At 34.9% G+C, this 25,022-nt stretch overlaps 3 protein-coding genes across 6 annotated transcripts; all 3 read right to left on the bottom strand.

The window, feature by feature from the left end:
- Positions 1-411: 411 nt before the first annotated feature.
- Positions 412-10,427, bottom strand: acat1 (acetyl-CoA acetyltransferase 1). Its single transcript, XM_051121723.1, has 12 exons — positions 10,262-10,427; positions 9,998-10,045; positions 9,772-9,889; positions 6,132-6,227; positions 5,929-6,029; positions 5,692-5,835; positions 5,137-5,287; positions 4,162-4,257; positions 1,529-1,642; positions 1,302-1,366; positions 1,064-1,221; positions 412-960 (listed from the first exon to the last, which is right to left on the bottom strand). The coding sequence occupies exons 1-12, from the start codon at positions 10,331-10,333 to the stop codon at positions 840-842; spliced, it is 1,284 nt and encodes a 427-aa protein (XP_050977680.1). The 5' UTR covers positions 10,334-10,427; the 3' UTR covers positions 412-839.
- An 894-nt stretch (positions 10,428-11,321) lies between these two features.
- On the bottom strand, positions 11,322-15,911 carry mmp30 (matrix metallopeptidase 30). Its single transcript, XM_051121743.1, is given in 12 exon segments — positions 11,322-11,509; positions 11,605-11,708; positions 11,799-11,958; positions 12,041-12,168; positions 12,297-12,417; positions 12,769-12,791; positions 12,793-12,928; positions 13,009-13,134; positions 13,878-14,026; positions 14,269-14,452; positions 14,455-14,509; positions 15,692-15,911. Coding segments are annotated over 12 exon segments (1,416 nt in total). The 5' UTR covers positions 15,791-15,911; the 3' UTR covers positions 11,322-11,378.
- Positions 15,912-18,050: 2,139 nt separating this feature from the next.
- Positions 18,051-23,819, bottom strand: LOC127172466 (collagenase 3-like). 4 transcript variants are annotated; one of them, XM_051121740.1, is made up of 10 exons: positions 23,628-23,812; positions 23,291-23,526; positions 23,064-23,212; positions 21,409-21,537; positions 21,138-21,299; positions 20,924-21,050; positions 20,711-20,841; positions 20,462-20,621; positions 20,276-20,379; positions 18,051-18,181 (listed from the first exon to the last, which is right to left on the bottom strand). In XM_051121740.1, the coding sequence occupies exons 1-10, from the start codon at positions 23,727-23,729 to the stop codon at positions 18,066-18,068; spliced, it is 1,416 nt and encodes a 471-aa protein (XP_050977697.1). In that variant the 5' UTR covers positions 23,730-23,812; the 3' UTR covers positions 18,051-18,065. The 4 variants fall into 4 exon arrangements, with proteins under 4 accessions (XP_050977697.1, XP_050977695.1, XP_050977698.1 ...); XM_051121741.1 differs by lacking the exon at positions 18,051-18,181 and adding an exon at positions 19,864-20,183 and having other exon boundaries at positions 23,628-23,808; XM_051121738.1 differs by having other exon boundaries at positions 20,924-21,299; positions 23,628-23,819.
- Between the last annotated feature and the right edge of the window lie 1,203 nt (positions 23,820-25,022).

Below are 25,022 nucleotides of genomic sequence, written 5' to 3'. Positions count from 1 at the left end.
ATCTGAAATAGAAATCTTTCGTAACATTATAAATGCTTTTATTATCACTTTTAATAAAAAAATTTTTTTTTTTTATTTCTTTTCCAAAAAAAACAAAAAGAAACAAAATGTATACCAACTATGTTTTAAAAGCTTTTTATTTCAGATAAATGCTGATGCTAAAAAAAATTAGCTTTGATCACAGGAATAAATTACATTTTAAAATATATTCAAATAGAAAGCAGCTATTTTAAATAGTAAAAATATTTCAAAATTGTACTGTTTTTGGAACAAATATATCCAGGCTTGGTGAGGAAAAAAATTAAAACACCACTTTTGCAGTTATTTTGTAAATTAATGTCAGGTTAAAACAAGCAAAGTGTAGTGTTATAACGGTATAAATAATAAAAAATATGTAAAACCTTTGCTAGATTCAAGATTTTAATTATTGCTTTATTACAGTGTGTCAAAAAACACCCATTAGCCAATCAGCAAACAGAACTTAAAGCACACACGCCATCTGGTGTTCATTCAGGCAAACTGCATTGTGTCTTATTTCAGAGTACAATCATCACATTTAACATCAACCAAAACAATCAACTCTTTTATTGTAAATACAGATTTTAACAGTCTAAACCTATTCATTAAAACATTATTTTGAGAATGACACCGCATAATGAAATATGCAATGACAGCGCAGAATAAATACTACCATTTGAGAAGTTTATAACGTATAAACGTTAACAAGTTTGCTTCCTATTTTAATTGAAAAATAGGACTGACCTCACATTAATGATGAAGGCATGAAGATCTGGCCCAAGGACCAAATCCTACACATTTTGTGAATTAAAGTGCGAGTCCTAAACTTTCTGGATTAGAATAGAAGAAGCACCACCTCCTCCATTGCAGATACCAGCCAGTCCGTACTGTCCCGATTTCAGATTGTGCACCATGTGTCCTACGATTCTCGCCCCTGACATTCTAGAAACCACAAAACGAGCCACATTAATTATTGTGCAAATCTAATTACAGTATGTCAATGCAGTAAACAGTGATGCATGAGCAGCATGTCGCATATATTTACCCAATTGGATGTCCGAGGGAAACTGCCCCTCCGTTGATATTGACTTTGCTGGGGTCGATGTCTAACATCTTGATGTTGGCCAGCACCACGACACTGAAGGCCTCATTGATCTCCCACATGGCAATGTCTTCTTTCTTCACACCGGCTGCCTGTAGGACCTGCGCGAAACAGATGTTACTACACCGAAGGACTTCAAAAACACTTTAGCTTAGCAATAAACACATAAACATCTGCTAACCTTGGGGACGGCGAAGGCTGGAGCGATAGGGAAATCGATGGGGGCGACAGCAGCATCAGCAAAAGCTGTGAATTAGGATAAAATGGTGATTTAGATGTGCCAGCAAACATAGTTCTCTGACTAAACAAGCATTGAATGAGTAGTTAGCTATAAGTAGCAAAGCTACCAAGTAGTGCTTTTTTTGGGAAAAAGTGTTTTAGGCTTTTTTCAGGTGCGAAATGCCTCACCAACTATCTTTGCAAGTGGTGTGACGTTGAGCCTCTTTGCTGCATCTGCTGTCATGAGCACAAGAGCAGCCGCGCCATCGTTCAGCGTACTGGCGTTGGCTGCCGTCACCGTGCCTGGAAAAACAAAAACGTCGCTTGACTTTTGAATTGAAAAGACTTTTTCAATATGCTCACTTGCAGAAAAGCACACCTTTCAGAAGATACATTTTTACAGAAAAAAATATACTTAAAGGAGAAGTCGACTTCCAGAACAACAATTCACAAATGGTTTACTCACCTCCTTGTCATCCAAGATGTTCATGTCTTACTGTCTTCAATCATAAAGAAATTATGCTTTTGAGGAAAGCATTTCAGGATTTTTCTGCATATAATGAACTTCATTGGTGCCCCGAATTTGAACTTCCAAAATGTAGTTTAAATGCAGCTTCAAAGGGCTCTAAATTATCCCAGCCGAGGAAGAAGGGTCTTATCTAGAGAAACGATCAGCCATTTTTTTCGAAAAATAAACATTTGTATATTTTTTAAGCACAAAAGCTTGTGTTGCACAGAGTCTGGGATGAGCGTCCACGGGTCGTTCTTGAACGATTCTTTCATTTTGAACGAATCTTTAATGTGACTCGGGAAGAACGAGTCGTCTCAGAGATAGATTCGTTCATTCACACATGAGCAACATCCTATTAGGTTCTGTACTGGAATTAGTTCACCTGTTTCAAGACTTCAGGTTTTTCAAATCGTTCGTTCATCTAATGGGGCTGTGACGTGATGCTGAATTTGCTAAAATTAACGTAATGACTTGGAAAAAAGATTCACTCATTTTGCCGAGACTCAAAGGTCAGAGTCAGTAAAATAATCCGAACTTCCCATCACTACTACGAATCACGTCTTCGAATCACCACAAGTTCATCGTCTGTGTACTCTGGCTCAAAAAGGCGGAGTATGTCAAAAAACATGTTATTTTCTCCTACATCTTCAAATTCGTCTCACATCATTGTACCTTTTTGTTTGTAAACAGCATTTGACTTACTTGCACTTTCTTAGTGTTGCATGTTCGCTTTGTAAACACTGGGTCTGTAGTTCCGCCTACGTTCCGCGTGACCTTTTGATGTGATTCAAAAGTACGTGGACGCGCATCCCAGAGCCTGTGCTACACAAACTTTTGTGCTTAAAAAGTATACTAATTTTTATTTTCCGAAAACAAAATGACAGTTCGTTTTGCTAGATAAGACCCTTCTTCCTCGGCTGGGATCATTTAGAGCCCTTTGAAGCTGCATTTAAACTGCATTTTGGAAATCGGGGCACCAATGAAGTCCATTATTTGGAGAAAAATCCTGAAATGTTTTCCTCACAAACCGTATTTCTTCACGAATGAAGACAGGAAGACATGAACATCTTGGATGAGAAGATGTAAATTATTTGTGAATTGTTGTTCTGGAAGTGGACTTCTCCTTTAAGGGCAAACAAAATACAAAATGTAATGTTTACAGACACTTTAAGGAGAAGTTGACTTCCAGCACAAAAATTTACAGATAATTTACTCCCCCGTTGTCATCCAAGATGTTCAGTTGATAAGAAATTATGTTTAAGGCAAATATTTCAGAAATTATCTCCATATAGTGGACTTCAATGGTGCCCCCAAGTTTGAAGGGTGCAAGAAGGGTCTTATCTAGCGAAACAAAAGCGATGTAGGACAATTTGGAAGTTTAAGAAGAAAATGAGATGGGAGTTTTTCGACATACCCTAACTGTATTGACCTGGATTACACAGACTAAACAGTTTAATCAGATTTCACGCAGACCTAGACAAGATGAGCATCTGAGGTTAAAAAGTATATATACTGTCAATTTGTTTTCGAAAATGACCGATTGTTTTGCTAGATAAGACCCTTCTTCCTTGGCTGGGACTGTTTAGAGCCATTTAAAGCTGTATTTAAACTATTGTGGAAGTTCAAACTCGCAGGCACCATAGAAGTCCACTATATGGAGAAAATGTTTTCCTCAAGAAACAATTTCTTATCGACTGAAGAAAGAAAGACATGAACATCTTGGATGACAACGGGTGAGTACATTGTAAATTTTTGTTCTGGAAGTGAACTTCTTTAATTGCATGTTATTTGCATTTAAATGAAAATGTATTATAGTTTAAATCTACAATAAATATGCAATTAGCTCCAATTTAGAGTGCTTTTATTAGCACACTGACGTAGGAGTTGCATCTTTATATGTAATTTCATAATTACTTCTGTTGTCTTTAGTTAAAGTGTGCTGCTGAATGTACTGACAAGCATTTATAGTAAACTAAAATAGACCTCAGTCATTTCTATTGACACTTGCATGTCATCTATTTCAACATATTTGTAATTACACATTTGTACTGATAAAGCTGCAAAGAGAAACATTTACAATCTATTAACTTTAAATGTAACACTAAATAACACACTACAGTCATTGACCATAATTTACCATAATTGAGTACTCTACATCTGGTTTAATCTTAGCCAACACATCAAAATTATAATTAAAGCAATTATCTTAAATGTATTTTTTTATTTGAGATTACAAAGTGCACTTTTTTAAAAAGCTTTTAAAATTTAGACTGTGTTCAATACTTTTTCACTAGGGCTAATGATCTTGTACCGTTCTCTCTCTGGAACACAGCTTTCAGTTTGGGGACTTTGCTGAAGTCAACCTTCCTATATTCTTCATCTTCCTTCACAACGATGTCTGGTTTTCCTGTGTGGTGAAAGAGCATATTTCATTGCAGTTACACTACCAGTCAAAAGTTTTTGAGCAGTAAGATTTGTAATGTTTTTTAAAGAAGTCTCTTTCACTCACCAAACCTGCATTTATTTGATCCAAAGTACAGCAGTAAAAATTTTAAATATTTTTACTATTTAAAATAACTCTTTTCTATTTGAATATATTTTTAAATGTAATTTATTCCTGTGATTTCATCATTACTCCAGTCTTCGGTGTCACATGATCCTTCAGAAATCATTCTGATATGTTGATTTGCTGTTAAAAAAAAACATTTATTATTCTTATTATATTTAAAACAGCTGAGATGATTTTTTTCATTTTTCTTTGATGAATAGAATGTTCAGAAGAACAGCATTTATCTGAAATAGAAATATTTTGCAACATTATATATGTCTATATCATCACTTGCTAAATAAAATATTAATTTTTATAATTTTTTCACCCCAAAAAATATATACACTGACTGCTAGATTTTGAATGGTATAGTGTATAATTTTACAAAAGCTTTTTATTTTAGATAAATGCTGATCTTTGCATTTTTCTATTCATCAAAGTCTCCTGGGAAAAATGTACTCAACTGTTTTAAATACTGATAATAATAAATGTTTCTTGAACAGCAAATCAGTGTATTAGAATGATTTCTGAAGGGTCACGTGACACTGAAGACTGGAGTAATGATGCTGAAAATTTAGCTTTGATCACAGGAATAAATTACAAAAAAAAAAAAAAAAAAAGCATTAAAAATCTTACTGTTCAAAACTTGTGACTGGTAGTGTATGTATCATATTTATATAATGTGCAATACATTTTACATTTTTTATGGAATTGAAGAGCTACAGTAATGAAATCAACCTTTCTGGGGGATGCTCACAGGAACCACTTCCTTGGCCAGGATGCCAGACTCCCATGCTGCTTTGCTGCGGCTGTAGGAGTTGATGGCAAACGCGTCTTGCTCCTCCCTGGAGATACCGCTGTTCTTAGCTGTATTTTCAGCACAGTTGCCCTAAAAATGAGGAAACGTGGAGGTGTTTTACACAATCAGTGCCTCTCCAGTGTTATATGTACAATACATTTACTGTCGAAGGTTTCCACACTCGCTTCCTTTATTTACAAAGCAACAGGTTACACTCAGTGTTGCCAAAGTCTGTGGTTTTCATGTATAATTGGGCTGCTTTAACACTTCTGCCGCAGGCTGAAGCAATAATAATAACCTAATATTTATTTCTTGGAATGCTAATTTTACCAGGGGAACCCCACCAAAAAACATGTATTTTACCCCCTCTGAGCGCGATTTTTACCGGGGGGACTCCCCTCGAAACACAATTGGGCTAGTTTTGAGTAGCAGCTGGGCAGGTTTTGTTGTGAAAACCTGGCAACCCTGGTCTCACTGGTTCAAAATAAATGTACCATGTGGAATTTGTTGTAGACATCCGTCAGCCCGTCCTTAACAATCAGATCCTCCATCTTCACTCCACCATAAGGGGGTGTTTCTCTGGCCATGACATAAGGAACCTGAGACATGCTTTCCATTCCACCAGCAACCATCACATCCTGGAAGACATGAGGATTTACTATCTCTGCTGCTGTATTAGCACGCTAAAGGCTCTTACTTTCATGCTTTTTGCATTTGCAGTTTGCATTTACCTGATGCCCACACATAAGACTCTGAGCAGCCATCATGATGGACTTCATCCCAGAAGCACACACTTTGTTGATGGTAGTTGCCGGAGTGGACAGAGGGAGACCTACAGATCACAAACATTTTGAGAGGTTGCTGCACTTGTAAATTCCTAAGTAAATGTGCATTTGTTTTTATTATGCTTGTTTATATGTGATTTATGAGTCACCTGCACCCAGAAGAGCCTGTCTGGTTGGTGCTTGTCCTTCTCCTGCCTGCAACACATTGCCCATATAAACTTCTTTCACCTCCTCAACAGGAATACCTGTAGATGACACATGAACCTTGCATCAGCTAGAACAAATAAGACTTAAGAATGTAGAAATAATAACACCCACATATGAATATTTGTGCATTAGATTACAAAATACCAAACTATGTTGCATTTGTTGTAGAGAGAAATAGCACACCTTTGACCTTTCTGATTAAAATAAATGTGTTGATGAGGTTTTATTATTGCATAAATTATTATATGGGCCATTCTACAGAATTGGAAACATCTTGAACAAAAAAAAACTTTTCCAACAAATTTCGTATGTTTATGAGATTTGTAGTTTTTTGAATCCAATTTTTCTTTGTAAAAAGGAAACAGTTGATCATACTGATTTCAAACTTAAAGATTCATTAGTTTAAATATACATTGACCCAAACACTATCATAACATCTTGGTTAGTAATTCAGAATAATTCAGTATACTTTATTTTTAACAAAACATCCCATGTTTCGGTCACGACTGGACATTTTCAGTAGGTGACTGTAATGTTTTGATAACAACCACATCACATCACACACAATTTTAACCCTGAAGAAACACTACTAAAATACTAAAAATTTGCATAACTGTACTAAAATTTTGTTTATGTTCCCTAAGTAAAGGATTATGTGTTCCCTTTTGTCACAAACAATGATGACATGTTTTATTTGTGTTGTTTTCACCACCATTTCCTGATCATAAATGTGGGGGTGTAGTTAAAATCAGTCTCAGCCAATGGACTTAAACATGCTTTGTTTTGGTAGCGACATGAAAAATGTTGGACATATTTTTATACATAAATTTCATAATTTACAAAGAAAATATACAATACATTTTGTTTTTCAAACTGAATCAAACAGACATTTTTAAAAGCAACAATGGAATAAAATGCAAAAATTATTTCAATAAAGGTTTTTAAAGTTTAAATCTACAGGTTAGGGTTCGGGACAGCCACCTCCCAACTGAAAGTACTGTTACAACCCTCTATTTTGTCTCTTTTTTCTTTTGGAAGTGTCTGTGTCCAGGAGATCTGCTGATTGGTTCCTGCAGGCCGATGACTAGACCATCCTGATTGGTGCACACCTTATAAGTCCTGATGTTAGTTCCTTTGTGGGGGAACCGTGTTTTGTTGTGAGGAAGTGTTGCTTTGGTGTTGCTGTGTGTAGTGAAATAAGTTTGCCCTGTGATTGTTTGTTCTCTGAAAGTGAAACTGTTTTGTATTTTGACCCAATTGCCTGAATACTGACACTGTTCTGGATTGCCCCTTTCAAGTTTGTTTGCTTACTGTAAATAATTTGTATATAAGTGTAAATAGTGAGAGCTTGGGAAGGTAGGGAGTCTGACGCCTTTTTTGTTTATTGTATCCCACTTTTTGGACTCTTTTTTTAGGGATTAGAAAAGTGGAAACTTACAAGGAGAAGTCCATTTCCAAAACAACAATTTACAGATCATGTACTCACCCCCTTGTCATCCAAGATGTTCATGTCTTTCTTTCTTCAGTCGTTAAGAAATTGTGTTTTTTGAGGAAAATGTCATTTTTGACATTAAAAAGTATATAAATTGTATTATGAAAATAACCGATCGTTTCGCTAGATAAGACCCTACTTCCTCGGCTGGGATAGTTTACAACGGCATTTGGGATTGTTTGAAGCCACGTTTAATCTGCATTTTGGAAGTTCAAAATTGGGCCCCATATCAGTCCATTATATGGAGTAAAATCCTGAAATGTTTTCCTCAAAAAACATAACTTCTTTACGACTAAGAAAGACATGAACATCTCGGATGACAAGGGGAGTACATTATCTGTAAACTGTTGCTCTGGAAGTGGACTTCTCCTTTAAAAGACCGTTTTGTTTGTTTTTTCAGCCGAGTCAGCTCCCGAAGAGATTTCCCAATATATTTATATTGCGTGCTCGAATTTGCCCTTTTCATTATATCATTAAAACTTCTAAAAAGATCCCTTGCTTCACTCTTATTTTACGTTGCGTCCTTTACCCCTAGACGGGGCGTAACTAAATGATGATTTTATATATATTAAGCTTGCTGATATTTAAAATATTATTGTGGATTTCAAGGCATAATAAAAGGATCTTAGTAAACATCTCAGATTTAAATACTTAAATGCTTTTAAATGTGATTTTTGGTTGTGGGACAGCAGTTTCAGGGCTTGACATTAAGCCTTGACATGTGCTTGACCTTCAGACAAGTAAATCAGCCATTCTCTTGTCCGAGTAAAAAAGTTACTTGCCCGTTGAAAAAAAAAGTATTTTTTTTACCATAAATGTAATCCATTCTGAAGCAACAGTCTCATCTGTGCTTTATGAGGTCTTACTTTAATCAGCATATTTGTGATATTCGTTAATTTCTAGGACACTTTTTAACTTAATGATTAACTAAACGTATGTTAATATTTACGTAAATTCTTACATTTTTATCAGTACATTCAGTTATAATAATTAACCTCTGTATAGTTGTAACCATTCAAATGAAATCAGTATCAAACTCCATCTTTCCATGGCGTGCCATTTAGACATATTTACTCAGACTGTTTAATGAAGATAAGAGGTTCCATTTACACAGTAAAATTGCAAATGCACAAATAATGCTATAAGATGAAATGTTTTACTTTTTTAGCATATAAATCTGAAATCTTGGAAAAATGCAACAGTTTTAAATATGAAACCAAACCACCAGTAGGCAGGTTACTGTCTTAATGAGTGAGTCACTGATTCAATAATTTGTTCAAACGGCTAATTCATTCAATAAATAAAGCAAATAACTGTCTTTATGAATGGCTCACTGAATCATTGACTCACCCGATTCTTTCAAAAATGCTGAATCATTCAGTAACATCAGTTGAACTACTGTTGTTTAAAATCAATGTCACATTTGCAATTGTGTTGATGCTTGGTCGTGTAATGTTACTTACATATATGTATGCAATAATACAATATTTATCTTTTTTCTACCGCAGCATGTTTGTTCATGTTTGTTTCTTTGTTTGTGCTGTTGCACTTTTTTCGTAAGTCAGACATGCTGCACAAAAACTGACGCAACCTTGACACTGTACGTTATCAGTCATTGTTTACACTGAAAGTAATAAAATCAGAATCATTCTCAACAAACTTTCTGCCCTAGTTATTGTTTGTTATTGATGTTTTAATCAGGTTACTTATCAGTATAATTATCATATGTCAATAAAATGTCAGTAAAAGTAAATTATCTTTCACTTGCCCCTTCACAAAACCGGACAAGCGTTAATGTCGAGCCCTGAGTTTGCACCAGTTCTGTAGAATGGCCCATATACAATTTATTTGATATATTTTGGTGTCAGTAAGATTTTTCTGGACTTCTCCTTTAACATTTGTAACATTATATATACTTTACTGGCTCAATTTAATGCATTATTGCTAAAGAAAATTATTCTTTTCTATTAAAAAATTAACTCGTACATTTGCAATGCTAATAGTCATAATTAATTCAATAATATTTTTAAAATAAATTATAAATATATGTGTTAAACCATGAATTCCTTCTAAGACTGTCAGAACTTTACCTGCTTTCTCGATGGCTCCTTTAATAGCAATGGAACCCAGTTTAGTAGCAGGGACTGTGGAAAGGCTTCCTTTGAAAGACCCCACAGGAGTCCTGACTGCACTGACGATGACGACTTCCTGTCCAGACAAAAATGAGAGAGGAAGAAATACTCACTCAATACACACCTGACAGAAACAGCTCCAGCTCCAAAAACGGATACATTTTTCGCCTAATATTTCACTCACATTTAGAGATGGTCGTGTGCTGTAGGTCCTGCTCAGATATTTATGCGCCTGCAAAGGCAGATTCAAAAACTATTTTGCTGACATAACAAATGGCTGTAGCATTTATATAAACACCTTATATGTTTAACAACTATATCTTAGGAAGAGAAGTTCACAGTTTGAAAGGTAAACAATGAAACAGGCCTGCAGTCAAATTGCTGCATGCGCTGTAAGTCTCACAGCATAGTTCGGTTATCAATATCGATTTATTAGGTTCAGACTCACCAGGTGTCTGCACAGGTGTGTGCGTGTACTGTAAAGGGCAGTGGATGTCATTATCGCAATGGAAAACTGCATAGACAGAACAGCAAATTTCACCTTCAACCCTCCGAATGAGAGTGTAGTGAACGCTTGCAGTGAACAGCCAATCACAGCAAGAGGTGTGTCTGCGTCACATGGCGACGCCCAGAGCATTATGGGAAATGTAGTTTATGTTACGTGCGGACGTAAGAGTTTTCAATCTAATTTTGGCTTGTATAAAGTTTTCATAAATGTAATCTTTTTTGTCTCAGTGTTTGTTTCAAACATCTTTGAAGGATGCTAGCATCGTTTTTAGTAGAGAAAGTTTTAAAGTTTTCTTGAATTTAATCAATTTGACCCCAACTAAATGTGCTATTTCATAAACTCCCGGTTTCACAGACGAGGCTTAAAACGTAAGTCTAAACTACTTCATCTGAAAGAAACTGATTGTTTTGTCTGTTCTTAAAATATATGTGTTTTGTCTTTTCTAAGATGTTTTTTCTAAGCATATTAATAAAAATTTCTTAAATGTCCTAATTGCATATGTGACCCTGGACTACAAAACCAGTCATAAGAGTCAGTTGAGCTTTATACATCATCTGAACGCTGAACAAATAAGCTCTATATGATTTAAATTAAATTTAAAATATATATATATTTTTTTATGTAGTGGTTGTTACACACAGTCCTCTCTATTTTTTATTTGTCATATAAAATTCATAATCTAAAACTAAATTTCTTCACTGCTTATTTTTTTGTTAAGAAATTATTATAAAAAATAGACCTATGCCTAAAGACATTTCCGACTTTATGCTTTTAAACTTATTGTAAAATAGTATTTTTAAACAAGTTAGTACATTATATTAAAAGCGACACCACTACACATACCACATTTATACATAGAAAATGTCTTGTTCAGTTTACAAAAAAAATGCATCCACATTTTCCTATTTATTTTTATTTATTATAGAACTGAATTACAATGTTTTGCAAAATAAACAACAACATTTATTTATAAAAATATTTAATACATTGAGGCTTTGTCTATAAAAATAATTTTTAAAAAACTTTTAAAAAAGGTACATTATTAATACTGAAACCTTCATTTCTTCTCATTTTCATTTAAATGTTTGTAGCAGTCCAGCCACGCATAGTTCAACAGAACTCGATTCACTCGCCCTAAATTGAAGTTATATTCTATTTGTCTTGAACCTTTTGAGAAATACAGATAACCTAAAAAAAGAGAAAAAAATATGTTATTATATATTAGCATTTAATAATGAAAGATTAAATAGTCAGTGTTTCTGTTTTATAGCGTTTAAACTCACCATAATTTTCAAAAGCAGCGTCCACGCGTGACCCAATGCCAGGGAAATAACGTTGAATGTTTTTAGGAAAGCCTCTGACCATCTGAGCTGTTTTTTCATTAAAGCTACACCATTGGTAAAATGACATTAGTTTTAATGTTATTTTGAAAAAATCAACACAATATTAAGTGGTCACAAATGAGACAATTCCTCACCTCCAGTATTCGGTTCCAACAAAAAACAAAGTGCGCCCAACTGATTTCACATGTACAGCTGCATCAATCTTTCTCACGTAACTGGGAAACCCAAAATTGGTTATGGGTTTGGGATATCCAGGCAAGGTAGTGCTCCGTCTTACTGCCCAGTATTGCTGACCTGTATGTGGAAGACACACAGCTGCATTTACTAAAGTCTTGTTATACACCACCCAAAGACTCTTTATGACATATGACTTTACCTTTGAAGAGGAAACTAACGTCTCTGTCACTGAACTCATAAGCAGCATCAACAGAGTCAATGGACGGCCAGGTAGATTTTATTTCATGCAATGAAAGTCCACTGTAGTAGCCCTTCTTCCAGTAATACCTGATTAAAAATATTAAAATAAACTATTTAAAAAAAAAATTCTCTATATATTTTTAAATAAAATTATTTACATATGTTTGTGTACATAATTAAATATATCACATATAAAAAAATAAATAAATTCCTACCCATTTTTAAAGAAGTACAGTTCTCCACGGATGCTGGTTGCTGCATCAAATACTAAGTCACGATTACATGGTTCTGGTGGGCTTGGTCCAGGATTTGGATCAGGTTTATTTGTTCTAACTCCTAAAACATAATAGAAAATAGGTGGAAAATAATATTTAATGATTGTTTTATAGTTGATAATGCTCACCAGTGGCCATATGTGCATTTAGTTTTCACAAGTGACAACGGCAGCTGCTCATTTGCATTTAAAGAGACATGCATGAAAACAGTGTGTCTTTGCTTCCATTCAAATTAGGCATTTTCAAAATGCTATAATAAATGATCTGTGGGATATTTTGAGCTGAAACTTCACAGACACATTCTGGGGGCACCTGAGACTTATTTTACATCTTGTAAAAAGCCGCATAGTAGGTCTCCTATAATTGATTGATGCGTTCTCTATCACAAAAAAAATAAATAAATAACTTTTACCATACAGGGCCTGGACCCCAAGGGTCATCACGAGGAAGTGTGTAGCCATTTGTGCTGACGTATCCGTAAGTTGGATACATGAGAGCCGAAGGGTCTCTGGAGTGGTCTAGTCCCAGTGCATGTCCGAATTCATGAGCAGCCACCAAAAGCAGGTTTATACCTACAGCAGATTTAAGTTTTTTTAGTTATAAATAATAACATACACATTAGCATGTGATTCAGTGTGATTTGTGCATTCACCTTGGGAGCTTAGAGTCCACCACTCGTCATCATCAAAGTGTGTGTCTCCTCCCTGCTCTGGACCGGGTGCATTGGCATGGGCCAGCACCCCATTAGGTCCATCAAATGGGTAAAAATCTCCATGATCTAAATGAAAGCATATATGGAATAATTACATTTTTTCATGTTTTTAAAAGAAGCATTTTATGCTGACCAAGGACACATTCGATCAAAAACACAAAAAAATAATATAGTGACACACTACAATTGACTTTTTCCATTTATTATCAGCGCAGAATTAGTAATAATGCTTAATATTTTTTTGTGGAAACTGTAATACATTTTTTTTTTTCAGATTTCTTTGATGAAAAGAAATTAATAGCAATAATTTTAAAATAGAAATCTTGCATAACATTATTAATGGTTTTACTTTACATTTGATTCATTTTAGTGTGTCCTTGCTGAATAAAAGTATTATTTTCTATATTAAAAAATAATGTTTTCCCCAAACTTTGGAATGGTGGTGTATCACAGTTTCCGCAAATTAATAATTTGAGTTGCAAATATTTTGAGCATTGATATAATACTAAGAAATGTTTCTTGAGCACCAAATCAGCATATTAGAATGATTTCTGAAGGATCATGTGACACTGAAGACTGGAGAAAAGATGCTAAAAATACAGCTTTGTCATCACATGAATAAATTACATTTTAAAGTCTACTAGAATAGAAAACAGTTATTTTATATTGTAATAATATTTGACAGCATTATTGTATTTTTGATCAAACAAATGCAGCCTTAGTGAGCATAAAATAATTCTTTCAAAACCAATTTAGAAATTTTGATTTATTGAAAACTTTTGGCGGTACTGAATACAGTGTATACCCACATCTTGCTTTGAAGAGAATCATGATATCGGCTGTTCCGCTGTGGATCTGTTTGAAGTCAAGTGGAATAACATCACTGTAGAGCTTGAAAGCTTTAGCAATGGTGGCGTCCACCTCTCCCATGCTCAGCTGTGATGTATATTCAGTTATTCTAAGAGGGGAAAAAAAGCAAATCACGTTTAGTATCCAATTTCAGACTACAAACTAATCTATCTATCTATCTATCTATCTATCTATCTATCTATCTATCTATCTATCGATTGATCTTAAGCACCCAAAATCCTTTTACTGACAGCATTTTGCATGGAAAAAAAAATTTTTTTCAGACTGGCAAGCTCTGTTCTGATTGGTTTAATTTCTTGGAATGAAATTAAGGAGTTACACCTACTGTACCTGTATGTAACAACGCTCTGCTTCCACCTGGGCTTTCCCTGGAAGTGTCCGTATTTGGCCACATCAGTGACTCCACAGCGTGGCAGCTTCATTGTCTCGAGAGTGTTGGAGTCCAGCTTACCTGTGACCTCCAGTCCAAAAAACTCCTGCATGGCCTTCAGTTCATTTTTTAGATCCAGGGGGACATTCTGCTGCGGAATTTAGTTGCATTCGGGTCCCTGTAGAACTGTGACAGATACGCCTGGGAAAAAAGAGGAAGTAATACATTAATACATTAAGAGGAAGTAATATTTTCTCACACTGATTATAGATAGCACACACATATATATCAAGAGTTTTGTTCCAAAACGCTATAAATCCATTTTGATTAATGGTTTTTTTTTTTTTTTTCTATTTTCTGTTTTAAACTTTCACATAGCATCTTTAGGTTATAATAACATTAAAAATTCAAATCCAGATTTTGATTTTTCAAAGATTTATTATAAAAACTGATTCATTTTTTCCCAAAATGCAATAAATAAGTGAGTGACTCTTTTTATTAATGGATAATTGATTCATTGACTCACTAGAAAACGCACGTTCATAAACGAAACACCGCTGTGTTTGAATGGAGATGCGCACCAGCTCAGTTGTGACTTTGTTTCAAACTATTTTTGACGATTAAATAAAACAGAATCAGGCAAGAGTGTTATAGTCAGACAATGTAAGTCACTTAATATTAACTTCTTGTTTATTTAACTGTTGTATTAAATCAATATCTCATTTACAAACTCCCTTAAAAATCATTAAAAGCTGTCACTCATCTTAGTTCATCGCGATCTCACAAAATTATAATCAACGAAACTCTCTACACTGCACAATGAATCTCTTATTTACACTCTCTCTACACTTTGTTTATGAAAGGATTCGTCAGTCTGTGACTCGGATGCGGGGTGTATTCAAAGCGCCGCCTTTGTTTACAACGCGTGATATGCTGCGCTGTGATTGGCTGAGCGGATGTATCGCATTTTGCAGAGAGGGGAGACTGGCGTTTAACGCGGTTTGGAAAAAAAAGGGAGAAAACGTGACAGAATAACACGGCGGATATCGCATTTTGCGTAGACTTAAAAACTGCCTTTTCAATAGCGACCAGATAAAATACTGATTTTGGCAGGAACTCAATTTCGTAAAAAAAAAAAAAAAAAAAAAAAAGGAGTTTATCGCGTTTTGCAAACTCTTCACACACACACACACACACACACACACACACACACATATATATATATATATATATCAGTGTTTCAAATCACAAAGTTAAATTAATTTTTACTTTTCTTATTGTCATTGTAAAAGTCTGTATAAAAACTGTATAAAATCCATAAGTTAGTAGATAAATAGATCATTAGGTCTATAAATAAATAATTATTTCAATATGAGTACTGACCTCTGCTATTTGATAGTCTTCTGGTGATGCTGTCATGGGAGCGCCATCGCAAAGAGCCAAAAACACTGCAAGTAGGCTGAGAGCTGTCAAGTGTGCCATAGTTCAGTCTTCTTCCTCTGCAGGGAGGTTAAAGTGATCTTCCCAATCAATGTTTGTTACTTTTATAAGGCTATATGGTCTAAAAGTGGCTTGTTCAGTGTTTATCATTTCCTATCAGCAGTTGTAGCGGGGGTGGAAGTGGGAAACTGTGGGTTTCAGGACTTTTTTGGCTGTTGTCTGAACTTGTCAGAAGTTTGTGTAGTCGATGACGCACCTCTGACGCAGCTGTTTTACGGTCCTACTTCAGTAGATCTTTAGGTTTTTGTATTCCCTGCCTCTGCTTTTGATTTTCACCTTCCGAGGGGATAGGTTTCGGGTCCGATGGAGTGCATGCATTTCCCATTTCTGACAGTAGATGAGTCATTCTATAGTTGTGGGTACATCTCATGTCTGTGAAGTATATTTTTAATATATTTTCATCAATATAAATCCCTGATGCCTAATTTTCTAGTACACAATTACATTTTTCCCAATTACACTATACCATATGGTGAAAAAGCCACATCTTTTGCTCAAAAATGATGTTCATATCACATATAACCCTGGTATTCAGCTGTCCGATTTTGTAAAGCTGCTCATTCTACTCTGCATTTAAGCCCCATCAAATAGGAATGGTCCCATTCTCGCATCCTTTGCACAGTATGATGGTATTTCCTCTTGTAGCACATGAATGCAACACTAGAAGTTATGTTCTCTCTCTTTCCCCTAATATTGGTTAAACTAGCAAACCTGTGTCAAGAGTGGATTAATTGACTGTATTATTGCTGCAAATTTTAACAAGACAGTTACTAAGACTAAAATGTATGTTTTGTTTATGAAAATATATATGCCATATGCTTGCATATCATATGCATACCATATGCTTTGGCTTCCATGTTGAGCATAGGCCCAAAACACTAAAAATGTCAACTAAGTTACCTGTCAACTGTGCTACCCAGCAAAAGTAACATGGTGGACAGTAGCAAACATAAATGGTATTTTATGCACATATTCCTACAGAACACCTTTATTTATATAGCACTTTATACAATATTGTTTCAAAGGTCATGTTTGGGTTTTTGGGAAACAGGAAAACTTTTTTCTTTACATTGTCAAATTCTAAATATAGAATGACCTAGATCGTGATATACATTTACTCAAAAAAGAAGGCAATAAAAGCTTCCGAATGAAACTTTAAGGAATAATTAATATTAATTATAAGTTTAGGTTTTAGATCTTTCATTAAGTAAAACATCTGCCAAGCAGAACTTGAAGAGCTTTATAGTTTTGTTTTGCACTATGAATTTGAAAATGTGCTGTACCACTTATGAAAACAGTGGCAAAGCGATCAAGGTAAACTCTAAAGGTTTAAATAGTTTCTAAAGTGGGCTTGCTGAGTGTTTATCTTTACCAGTCAGCACACATAACAATGGGGGTGAATGGAAAAATTACCCGAAGGAGTCAAACCGCCACAAATGAACCGACTAAATAACTAAATAAAATTAGACTAAATGAATCTAAAGAGTTTTGTGCTGTGCTGTGGAGAGTTTTTCAATCCCATACATACTTTATGCATATAAAGCTTGTGGTAAAAAAATGTGTTTTAATAAAAATTAAATAAGCATCAAATGTTTCTAGCCAGTGACAGGCCAGAAGAAAGGTTGTTAGGGTTTTACTTTTCTTTTCGGTTTGCGTAACACTGGACACTTTCAGGCCACATCCAGTGCATATGACATGAATGAAAGATAAAAATACATAAGCACAACCCCCAAGGATGTTTAACAGAGACCTAAAATGCAACCACAGGAGTTATGTCCATATATGTCTAAGCAAACGTAAACTAAAGTTTTTATTGTGCAAACACATGATGACATGACACATACTCATTCATTCCTCAGACGCTCATAACACTATATGAACCGCAAGTTTCAACATGCAGACAAAAAATCTGACCTTTTATAAAGCTTCAGAGGTTTACTTATTATTGAGAATTTTGATATTTCATTTTTTACTAATCTAATTACAGATATTGGATTTACAATAGATAAGTCTGCTCTGTAAGATAAAAATGTTAAAGTCAAAAGTATTTGCACACCAAAATCAATCGCTCACATGTGGTTAAGTCTTAGTTTATTTGGAAAAAATAACAACATTTTGTAAAAATACATTCGTTTAGAAGTCCAGTGACAAACAGCAGAAAGAAGAAATTCATTGAACAATCAATTTGTTTAAATATGTACATGTATTTTTAAAAAGCTGTAGATGTAACCGTCTATATTTACATTTGCTTCTAGTTTTAGGAAAGCTCAACTAACAAGGCAAGAAAAAAATTGTTCTTCAGCACACGCAGAAACCTCTTACTGTATAATCTGAACTCATACACATTTGTGCCACTGTAGAGATAAATGTTACCTGAAAGAAAACAAAAAAAAAATCATTTAGTTTTCATTCAGTATAATCATTGCATATTCCTGCTTGTAGAAAAAGAAATTAGAAACACCCACCATTGGAAATGTGAGCTGCTGTAACTTCCCCTGTCAATCCCGGAAATCCATTTTCCACTTGTTTGGGATACGCTGTGTCCATCTTCTTTGCCCTCTCATCATAACTACAAAAAAAAGAGAAATTAAACATTCCAACAGTGTTTCTAATTTTAATGGCTTTTGTTTATAATCCAGCACTTGGCCCACCTGTAGTAAACCTTGTCAACAAAGAGCAGTGTTTTTCCTGTGGTTTTGTCGTGGACGGCAGCACTAACTTTTCTCACCGAAGATGGCAGACCAAAGCTGCTGATAGTCTTGGGATAGCCAGGCTCAGGACTGATGCCTTTAAAAGCCCAGACTTGTCTGTCTGTAAACAAAGAGTTTTTCTAAGCACGGATATAGAGATGGCACGTGTGATTCTGGTTTTAGCATTCCCAGATTATTTAAGAAGATACCTTTGAAAAAGAAAACTTTATCTTGCACATGATTCTCATAAGCAGCATCTATATTATCAGGAGCGTTGGACCAGAAATGCTTGATCTGAATTTGCGTCACAGTTCTGCTCTGAGATTTACGCCAGAAAAAGCTGCAAAGAGAGTCATTTGATTTTTAGTATTTAGGTCTACATATAAAAATACACTCAATTCGTATTTGATTTGCGTATTACCCGTCCTTGACAAATATTGTTTCACCCCTTAGAGTTGTAACTGCATCTAAGACCAGATCAGGGTCACAAGCATTAGGAGTTGTTACTTCTGGATCAGGTTTGATGGGGGTTCTATCTCTATTTGGGCCTTTAAAAATGCCACATGGTAAACAACTGACTGAATATTTTCAACTTAAAGATTGTAGATGTGTTCTCGAAGATCATACACTTACCATAGAGCGATTGAATCCCTCTGATGTCATCAGAGGGTAGAGAGAAATGCATAACACATAACAATGGGGGTGAATGGAAATATTACCTGAAGGAGTCAAACTGCCACAAATGAACCGACTAAATAACTAAATAAAATTAGACTAAATGAATCCAAAGAGTTTTGTGCTGTGCTGTGGAGAGTTTTTCAATCCCATACATACTTTATGCATATAAAGCTTGTGGTCAAAAAATGTGTTTTAATAAAATTAAATAAGCATCAAATGTTTCTAGCAGTGACAGGCCAGAAGAAAGGTTGTTAGGGTTTTACTTTTCTTTTCGGTTTGCGTAACACTGAAATTCCCTTCAGGCCACATCCAGTGCATACGACATGAATGAAAGATAAAAATACATAAGCACAACCCCCGAGGCTGTTCAACAGAGTCCTAGAATGCAACCACAGGAGTTATGTCCATATATGTCTGAGTAAACATAACAAAGTTTTTATTGTGCAAACACATGATGACATGACACATACTCATTCATTCCTCAGACGCTCATAACACTATATGAACCGCAAGTTTCAACATCCAGACAAAAAATCTGACCTTATATAAAGCTTTAGAGGTTTATGTATTATTGAGAATTTTGATATTTCATTTTTTACTAATCTAATTACAGATATTGGATTTACAATAGATAAGTCTGCTCTGTAAGATAAAAATGGTAAAGTCAAAAGTATTTCCACACCAAAATCAATTGCTCACATGTGGTGAAGTTTTTATTTGGAAAAAATAACAAAATTTTGTAAAAATACATTCGTTTAGAAGTCCAGTGACAAACAGCAGAAAGAAGAAATTCATTGAACAATCAATTTGTTTAAATATGTACATGTATTTTTAAAAAAGCTGTAACCGATGTAACTAGATGTAACCGTCTGTGTTTACATTCGCTTATGTTTTAGGAAAGCTCAACTAACAGGGCAAGAAAAAACTGTTCTTCAGCACACGCAGGAACCTCTTACTGTATAATCTGAACTCATACACATTTGTGCCACTGTAGAGATAAATGTTACCTAAAAGAAAACAAAAAAAAAATCATTTAGTTTTCATTCAGTATAATCATTGCATATTCCTGCTTGTAGAAAAAGAGATTAGAAACACCTACCGTTGGAAATGTGAGCTGCTGTAACTTCCCCAGTCAATCCCGGAAACCCATTTTCCACTTGTTTGGGATACCCTGTGTCCATCTTCTGTGCCCTCTCATCATAACTACAAAAAAAAGAGAAATTTAACATTCCAACAGTGTTTCTAATTTTAATGGGTTTGGTTTATAATCCAGCACTTGGCCCACCTGTAGTAAACCTTGTCAACAAAGAACAGTGTTTTTCCTGTGGTTTTGTCGTGGACGGCAGCGCTAACTTTTCTCACCGAAGATGGCAGACCAAAGCTGCTGAGAGTCTTGGGATAGCCAGGCTCAGGAGTGATGCCTTTAAAAGCCCAGACTTGTCTGTCTGTAAACAAAGAGTTTTTTCTAAGCACGGATATAGAGATGGCAAGTGTGATTGTGGTTTTAGCATTCCCAGATTATTTAAGAAGATACCTTTGAAAAAGAAAACTTTATCTTGCACTTGATTCTCATAAGCAGCATCTATATTATCAGGAGCGTTGGACCAGAAATGCTTGATCGGAATTTGCGTCACAGTTCTGCTCTGAGATTTACGCCAGAAAAAGCTGCAAAAAGAGTAAATTGATTTTTAGTATCTTAGGTCTACAAATAAAAATACACTCAATCTGTATTTGATTTGCGTATTACCTGTCCTTGAAAAACACTGTTTCACCCCTTAGAGTCGTAACTGCATCCAAGACCAGATCAGGGTCACAAGCATTAGGAGTTGTTACTTCTTCATCAGGTTTGACGGGGGTTCTATCTCTGTTTGGGCCTTTAAAATAATACCACATGGTAAACAACTGACTGAATAGTTTCAACTTAAAGATTGTAGATGTTTTCTTGAAGATCATACGCTTACCATAGAGCGATTGAATCCCTCTGATGTCATCAGAGGGTAGAGAGAAACGATCCGGATCAGTAAAGCTGTATGTGGGAAACATCAGTGCACCACGAACGTTGGAATGAGAAAGACCCAAAGAGTGACCGAACTCATGGGCGGCCACCAAGAACAGGACAAATCCTGTGGAGAAATTAAGTGGCACGGTTTAGGTAGAAATAAAAATCGAACACATTTTGGAGTAAAATGTAAGTTTATTGCACACAAAAAAACTACATTTAGCAAAACTCACCTCTAGATGAGCGGAATGTGAAAGATTCATCATCATCGAAATGTGCATCTCCACCGATTCCAGGAGAGGGAGCGAAAGCATGAGCCAAAGTGCCTCGTGGGCCATCAAACGGGTAAGCATCACCATGATCTATATAGAAAAGAGTTTGTATATTTAGCGTTCAATAAAGAAGCTTTTGATAAATGTATATATCCATATGTCTTCTATTGTAATAGACCGTATTAAAGTTAGCCTAAAAAATTTTATAAATCACAGAACCTGGCCTTCAGTTAAGACTTTTAAAGAAATTTTATAATTAGGCTGGTAACGATTCATTTGACTCTAAACTAATCTAGATTAATTAATAAACGATTAATAATCCTGCCAAAGCATTGATCTTGAAATGTGACATTGTACATTTTAAGCTATTTAATCATCTGAAAATGCCAAAATTTGAGTGCATTTAGATTATTTAAATGAGTGTACAATATTTGAAATACATTTGAATCAAATAAAGCTGTCGCCCTTCATGTGATCATAAATGCCCCACCTTCTTGGTTCCGTAAGTAGTCTCAGTGAAACTTTTTCCGAACAGTTTTCCAGAAAAATGAAAATTCTTTTACTGAATTCAACATTTTTTCTAAGATAAACCTGTGCTATGGTATTTTAAGAACATCATAACATATGTAGCCTTGAGTTAACAGAATAGATTAGGGCTGTCATGATTCCTCGATTCAAGTCGAGTACTCGATTTTAAAAAAAAATCCTTGAATGCATTTCGCCCGTGTCAAATAACTGACAAAATATCTCAAGTGGCATCCAATAAATGCATTATTAGAGCGTTTTCCAAGGCTGCATGATATATATATATATATATATATATATAAAAACATTCACAGTAACTTAAATGCTTCTCCACACAAACTGTTATCATTTACATGTGTGGAGAGTCTTAAACTTCACCTCTACGTATTGTTGTGAGTTGTTGTTGTTATTATAACGTTCATCTGGGAACACAACGCAGTCTTTTATGTCTTAAGTAGCACGGGTATATTTGTAGCAATAGTCAAAAATACATTGTATGGGTCAAAATTATGGATTTTTCTTTTATGCCAAAAATCATTAAGATATTAAATAAAGATTACGTTCCATGAAGAGATTTTGTAAATTCAATTTAAAAAAAAAAGACTTTTATGTTTTTTGTGTTTTTTATGGTTTTGTGGTCCAGGGTCACAATTGTCATAATGCGAAACACACATTATTAGCTCTGTTGTTTAAAATAAATTATGTATTTTAACAGTTTTGTTCAATAAAACCATATGATTACTTGCTTTTGATGCTTTATTTGAACTAATTATTGCTATTATATTTGTATTTTAAGTCATTTCAATAGCTTTTGTTTGCTTAGGTCTATTACAAAAAATATATAATTATCAGATTACTCGATTAATCATCAGTTTAATCATTAGTGACAACCCTAGAATAGTTTAGCCCTGTGTGTTGTGATACTTGGATTTAACCCAATATTCACAGTACACTAACTGCTAAATTATTTTACTGAACAATCATATTGTGATGACAGTACATGGGGACTAATTGACGTGCATTTATCATCAGTTACAATTATTTAAACTAAACAGAATTCACCAAAATGTAAACACAGATAGATAACTTACTTCTTGTACCAAAGGAGATCATAATGTCAGCTGTGCCGCTGTGGATACGAGTGAATTTAAGTGGAGTGACTTTAGCCCAGACCTGCAGGGCTCTCTCCATGGATTCGTCCACTTCAGCTCTTGACATGTCAGGGGTGTAGTTCAGGATTCTGTAAAAAGACCATAGTCTGTATTTGATTCTTTCACTCGTTTGTATGCAATACCAAGAGAACTGTCATTACACACACCTGTAGGTGAGTTTGTTGGTCTGCCATTTGATACCCCCGAATGTGGAGTACGCAGCAACATCTGGAACGCCACAACGGGGCTTCTTCATCATCTCCATTGTTTCTTGGTCCATCTTTCCAGTCACCTTAAGCCCGAAAAACTCCTGCATCTCTTTCATCTTCTCAGTCATTGAACTGGTTTCTTTTCTGACGCTTATTGTTTCATCTGTTAGATTGTAGAAGCTCTTCAGGTAACGCTGAAGGATAAAAAACATGAAATTATTAGAAAAATTGTAAACAAAGACACACAAACAAGTATTATATATATATATATATATGTATATTAAAAAAATCATACCTCTGCAGTGGCTTCATCTTCGTCGGCATGCTGTAAAATCGGTCCAGCGTGAATAACAAGTGCCAGACTTGCAAGAAAACACAGCTGGTTGTGAATACCCATGTTTTGAGTTGCTTCTTACGCTCCTGTGCTTCACTTCTGATTGGCAAAGGTTGGATGGAGGCTTATATACTCTTAAAACTGTGAGGGTTTGAGCAACAGGTGAAGTCATCAGTCGCAAGTCTCTGAGTAAACCATTAAAGTGACAGACAACACCTTAATTACAGGATAACCAGCTTCCTTTTATACAAATCTCTTCCTTATTGCCCAGATACTCCTGTGATTCCTGTTTCAACATTTCTCAATATTTATATTTATATACCCACAAGAGCAAAATTCAACACCTTTGCTTAAATGTAAAGTAGTAAACCATCAGCTGTGTTTTTCAGCTGAACTTCCGTAATAAAAATACAGTGATGATTAATATAATGTGATCTTATTTTAGTTGCTGTATGTTTTGCGTGACCTAAATTTATGTGTTATATGAAATAACTTTTAATTGAAATTTAAATAAATGTAAAAGCTCATGCAGGGACTAGGGAATGGTGAATAATACTTTTAGGTCACAAAAACGTATTTTATAAAGTATATACTCTGCCTGGTCAAATATACCTTTCAGCCATACATTTAAATGTAATTAATATATATAAAAAAATTTGAAACGTGATCTTTACATAGTTTTTTTTAACCATATGTGGTAACTTGCAGATTACCAGTTTTAACTGCCCTTCAAAATTGCTACAATTTTTATTGCTAAGACTAAACCACAAAACCTCAAGTGCAGAAGTAAAGCTGGATGCAGTTATTTTTTACTCTGGCTCCACTAAAATAATGCAACCTTTGTTCCCTTATCATAATGAGAACAGCAAGAAATCAATAGACATACATGGACATTTCAGACATGGTCTCAGAGGAAGTTCCTGATTCATCGTCATCTCTCGTTGTGAATCATTGCCGTGGCGTCAGTCACACAACAACCGAGACGTCCATTGTGTTAATGCGTGTGCGTGCAGGTACAGTAGGAGCTTATGGGGTATTGAAATGCTGATACACATCTAAACAAACCTTCAACACCTCCTCTAACATCCTCAAGAGGAAAGATGTGTCTATATTCTCTTACAAAATGGTAAAAGTTGCCTTTTTTTAAGGTTAGAGTTTCATTACATTTCAAAACAAGTCAAAAGGAAATCCCCAGTTTATGAAACAAAGCTCTGCATGTGCAGATTATGAATCTCTGCATGAGACATATAGGTAAAATTTTATAACAAATACACAAATTATGACTAAGACTTTGAAGCTTTGAAAATAATACAAAAGCACCATGAAACTATCATGACAGTGGTTCATATGACTCAT

Source organism: Labeo rohita, chromosome 10 (genome assembly GCF_022985175.1).
Source record: "Labeo rohita strain BAU-BD-2019 chromosome 10, IGBB_LRoh.1.0, whole genome shotgun sequence".
NCBI lineage: Eukaryota > Metazoa > Chordata > Actinopteri > Cypriniformes > Cyprinidae > Labeo > Labeo rohita.
This window is presented reverse-complemented; position numbering and strand designations above follow the sequence as displayed.

What these genes read in the sequence shown, in the direction of transcription:
- LOC127172466 (XM_051121738.1), bottom strand. Translation starts at nt 23,729, where the DNA reads ATGGGTATTCACAACCAGCTGTGTTTTCTTGCAAGTCTGGCACTTGTT. An exon ending in TAAAGTTTTCTTTTTCAAAG is followed by an intron (nt 20,622 to 20,710) that starts GTATCTTCTTAA and finishes CTTTGTTTACAG; the next exon opens with ACAGACAAGTCTGGGCTTTT. An exon ending in AGCAGCTCACATTTCCAACG is followed by an intron (nt 18,182 to 20,275) that starts GTAGGTGTTTCT and finishes GTTTTCTTTCAG; the next exon opens with GTAACATTTATCTCTACAGT.
- acat1 (XM_051121723.1), bottom strand. Translation starts at nt 10,333, where the DNA reads ATGCAGTTTTCCATTGCGATAATGACATCCACTGCCCTTTACAGTACA. An exon ending in GTCTTATGTGTGGGCATCAG is followed by an intron (nt 5,836 to 5,928) that starts GTAAATGCAAAC and finishes CATGTCTTCCAG; the next exon opens with GATGTGATGGTTGCTGGTGG. An exon ending in CAGCCTTCGCCGTCCCCAAG is followed by an intron (nt 1,222 to 1,301) that starts GTTAGCAGATGT and finishes TGTTTCGCGCAG; the next exon opens with GTCCTACAGGCAGCCGGTGT.